We start from the raw sequence: 4,284 nt of genomic DNA, 5'->3' as shown, positions 1-4,284 counted from the left end.
AGGAGCTAAAATTTCTTTGTTCTTATTGGTCAAATTTCAATCTTCAATCTTCAACCTCAATTTTCAATGCGTAGTCTGATTCCGGCCTAAGAGAGAGGGACTGTGACGACCATCTTTATCTCTTTCTATTCAATGGTGTAATGGGAGAACGAATGAGAGGGCGATTGACCTCCACGGGAGAGTCTTCCGGTCCCTCTCTCTCATTATTGTCGACTGTTGTACATCACATCCACTGGTGAGATATCGCATTTATCTTCTCGGTTGTTTTCACGTTCATGGCCGTAGTCGGACAAATCAGACCAGCCAATAGAGATTGGAGAAACTCGAGTATTGTCGGTAATTCCGTCCGACTACGATCATGGATGTGAAAATAACCGAGAAGGTATCGCGCAATGTCAAAACAGGGATAGAAGGCATTAATGGCGCGAACTGTACATCATTCTTTAAATACATTGCTGAAATTCAAATAATTTAATAGAAAGAGAGTTACTACGCGTATCAAAGTTTTAGTGGGAATCGTAAGGTCGCAAACAAATCGACCAATCACAATCAAAATTGAGATCTCGAGTTTTTAAACACTCGACTGTGATTGGCCGATTTGCTTAAGGCCTTATGATTACGACTAAAATTTTTGTATGTGTGATGGCCTTTATTTCAAAACCGTCTTAAGTAATGTCTTAAGATGCTAATATAGCCCTCTGATTGGTTCGTGACATCTCAAGACTGAACTTAAGACGGTCTTGAATATAAGAATATACTGACTATGAATACCGGCCATAGAATAGGCTTATTGGCCTTAGTATATGTTCTGTGCTTACGGTATTGTGTACATACATACGTAAGAAACATACATGGTAATTATTTACTGCTTCAGCGCATAATTATTTAATACATAAATCGTAATCGTGATCAACTATGACGGAACAGTATCTAAAATCCATCAAAGTCGGATTTATCGGAAGTGGAAATATGGCTAGTGCTATAGGCGCTGGCTTAATTCGTAGAGGTAAATATACTTGCTCATCACTCAATAATATCCATTCCTATTAATATAAATTAACTCTAATTTTGGTTTAATTAACTTCTCATCTTTCTCTAGTTCTAAGAATTAAAAAAAAAATTACGAGTAAATTAAATTGAGATTAAAATTAATAGACATTGATAGAAAAGAATATGAGAGCAAGGTAAATTATATATAGAAGAAACACTAAATATTTTTCTTTCTAAATATTTCTCTGCAACAGGTATATTAAATCCAGATAATGTCTGGGTTTCTAGTCGTACAGACAGAACACATGGATTTTGGAGGGATGTAGGGACTCATCCGACGTTGAAAAATAATGAAGTTGTGAGCAACTGTGATATAGTATTTCTGACAGTAAAACCACATATGTTGGATGATGCGCTTGAGACTATTGTAGAGAGAAGAGTGGGTAAAAAATTCGAGAGCAAGCTTTTTATTTCAGTACTCGCCGGAGTATCTCTTGATGTCTTGTATACTGTAAGTAAAGTGGATGTTATGTAACACATAATGTTCCAATTTTCATGATAACTTATACAAAATGTTTTTAGAAACTCTCTGCAATTGTGATTTCACCAAGAATAGTTAGATCCATGCCAAATACACCTATGATGATTGGAGAAGGAATTACAGGTAAATTAAAAAATTGCAGTGGCATAAATTAGCTAATGTGTTAATATAAGGTGTAATTTTTAGTTTATTGCAGCAACAATGCCGAAATGAAAGATCTGGAACTGGTGGATACGCTATTTTCTTATATCGGCATGAGCCAAAATGTTCCAGAAAGTCTTATAAACAGCATTGGTGGTTTGTCAGGTAGTGGCCCAGCATTTGTAAGTTGTTATAATGATTGTTATAATTAAAGAAATGGAAATAGTTGCATATTATTATTATTTCAATACATTTTTACTTAGGCATATCTCATCATAGAAGCATTAGCAGATGGAGCTGTGAAAATGGGGGTACCAAGGCCAATGGCAACTAAATTCGCAGCGCAAGTGCTAGTAGGAGCTGGAAAAATGGTTCTCGAAACTGGACGACATCCTGGTCAGTTGAAGGATGAAGTCTGTTCGTCTGGAGGTACCACTATTACTGGCGTTCACGCTATGGAAAAAGGAGGAGTCAGGTACTTCAAAAGTTATTTTATATATTTCATTGTTAAATATATACAAAGTATAAACAAGTAAATGTTAAATGTAGCATCAGTGAATAGATTGGTGTGTGCGCTGCGTGCTTGCGTACACGCATACATAATTATATATATACACACATGTGAAATGGCTGGTAAAAATCATATCACCTCTGATCGTAGGCAGGTGGAGCAAATAGATTTTCTAAATACAAAAATCCTCTACCGTTTTAAGATTTTTTTTCAATAATTAATGAGAGAACCATAGTTGATATGATTGTTACGATCATGTAATGATTTAATTTCTAAATAATCATGAGATTTATCTTAATAATTGAATACAGGGGATCTATGATGAATGCTGTGGAAGCTGCTGTGAATAAAACAAATGACTTAACTTCTCAATTAAAATAATTCCTTTTGAATTAGTATTTTGAAGTACATGTATTAAATAAGCTGTTAATGCTATTATTTATTTAAGCTACAATTTATAACTACGAATAGTAATACAAGGCTATAGGAGTCGTCGCTGGATGAATTTACGAAAGAGTCAAATATCAATACATAAAACCGATTTATTACATCAAATTAAAACCTGTATGTTTCGACCCGTGTTGGGGCCATCCTCAGTAGAAATTAATGTTAATAATAATGTTAGATAAACGCTGTATGTTATGTAGTATTGTCTCTAAAATCATAATTTCACCCATGATGTTTAAAGACTTATTGAATCTTACTTCAGCAAATCAATTTAAGGAAAAGTGGTTTATTAATTTGTCATCTGTTGACATTCTAAAAAATATACAGAATATATTACAATTGGGGAATAAATTTTCTCTGCCGATTGATAAGAGTGGTAAGAATGCGATTATTGAAATGATTAAGGGCCACTGTCACCAAGCTCAGTTAACTTAACTGGCCAGTAAGACGTAAGCAGTAAGGAAATCAACATGTTGGATTCGCTACTGCTTATGTTATGGCCTCATGGACTCTACTGTGATTGGTCAATTCGCTTACTGCTTACATTTTACTGCTTAAGTTTTTTTGTGTGCCATGGCCCTAAGTGTGTTGAAAAAATCAAGAAATTACAAAGTTCTATTTATAATATAATAAGAAATCAATCTTTACGAATTATTAATAACTACATTTCTCGCTACTTTCCTTTAAGCCTAGAAAGAATAATTTTCAATCGAAATCCATTCCGATTTTGTTCCATGATAGGTACAGTTCGCGCAATTAATGCCTTCCCAGCCTATGACATCCATAGAGATATAAGAATAGAGGGCAAAAGCCGTAGGTACAGGCGTTAGCGGGATAGAAAGAGAACGCTGCATAGTTACTCGTGCCATTCTTGTTTAATGACGCATGCGCGCAGCCCATCCATGTTTACTTACAAGCATGGTAGTGAATATGCCGGAATTAACCGCTTTCGATTTTACAAATGTTTTTGTGTACAGTTTTTTTAAAAAATGACTGTAAAGTGTATCGTGTGCAAAAAAGAATCAAACCGATTTTCTGATCGCAGTTTTCATAAGTAAGTACACACATATTGTACGTATACATAACAAACATACAAACCTAACCTTAATAAACATTGTAATTAATTGTATAAAAATTGATATCTGTAGTTTCAATGATACTTTTCTATTTTAACTATAATTTCTTTATTTTTTACTTTATTTACCATAATTCTTGCTTAATGACACATATTCTCATCATAATTTTCATCATATACATGATAAAGAAGAATATTAAAGGTACCATTTCTTCTGTATTTGCAATATTACTTTTTTAACACCATTATTTTCATTACAATTAATTAAATCATACATGAGGATTGTTTATTTATAAATCTAGCATTGCATTTTAACATTTTCAGTCCTATCAAATATGTAACGCGTACTTATCACGACAGTGTCCAAAACATGAATTTGGACACTGTCGTGCTTATAAACAAAATATTTCGCATCATTTCCATATTCTTTCTTCATGATTTTAGAAAGGAACATGTTTTCCGCTGTCTTCGCCAAAAAATCCGAATGTTTTTAATACATTTTCATGTCAAAATCAATTACTTTGCATTACAACTCATCCGCCGGCGTTTGAAATCCATCGGCTCCGCGGGGGCCACGGC

General features: G+C 34.0%; 1 protein-coding gene across 1 annotated transcript; it reads left to right on the top strand.

The window, feature by feature from the left end:
• The first annotated feature begins 859 nt into the window (after window positions 1-859).
• Window positions 860-2,809, top strand: P5cr (Pyrroline 5-carboyxlate reductase). The gene is made up of 6 exons (XM_018458924.1): window positions 860-1,006; window positions 1,245-1,501; window positions 1,573-1,654; window positions 1,718-1,854; window positions 1,936-2,147; window positions 2,495-2,809. The coding sequence occupies exons 1-6, from the start codon at window positions 916-918 to the stop codon at window positions 2,562-2,564; spliced, it is 849 nt and encodes a 282-aa protein (XP_018314426.1). The 5' UTR covers window positions 860-915; the 3' UTR covers window positions 2,565-2,809.
• The last annotated feature ends 1,475 nt before the right edge of the window (window positions 2,810-4,284 follow it).

Source organism: Mycetomoellerius zeteki, unplaced genomic scaffold (assembly GCF_001594055.1).
Source record: "Mycetomoellerius zeteki isolate Tzet28-1 unplaced genomic scaffold, Tzet1.0 scaffold79, whole genome shotgun sequence".
Classification (NCBI taxonomy): Eukaryota; Metazoa; Arthropoda; class Insecta; order Hymenoptera; family Formicidae; genus Mycetomoellerius; species Mycetomoellerius zeteki.
This window is presented reverse-complemented; position numbering and strand designations above follow the sequence as displayed.

Coding starts and splice junctions, on each gene's coding strand:
- P5cr (XM_018458924.1), top strand. CDS start 916: ATGACGGAACAGTATCTAAAATCCATCAAAGTCGGATTTATCGGAAGT. Junction 1,007..1,244: donor CGCTGGCTTAATTCGTAGAG/GTAAATATACTT, acceptor TCTCTGCAACAG/GTATATTAAATCCAGATAAT. Junction 1,655..1,717: donor GATTGGAGAAGGAATTACAG/GTAAATTAAAAA, acceptor TGTAATTTTTAG/TTTATTGCAGCAACAATGCC.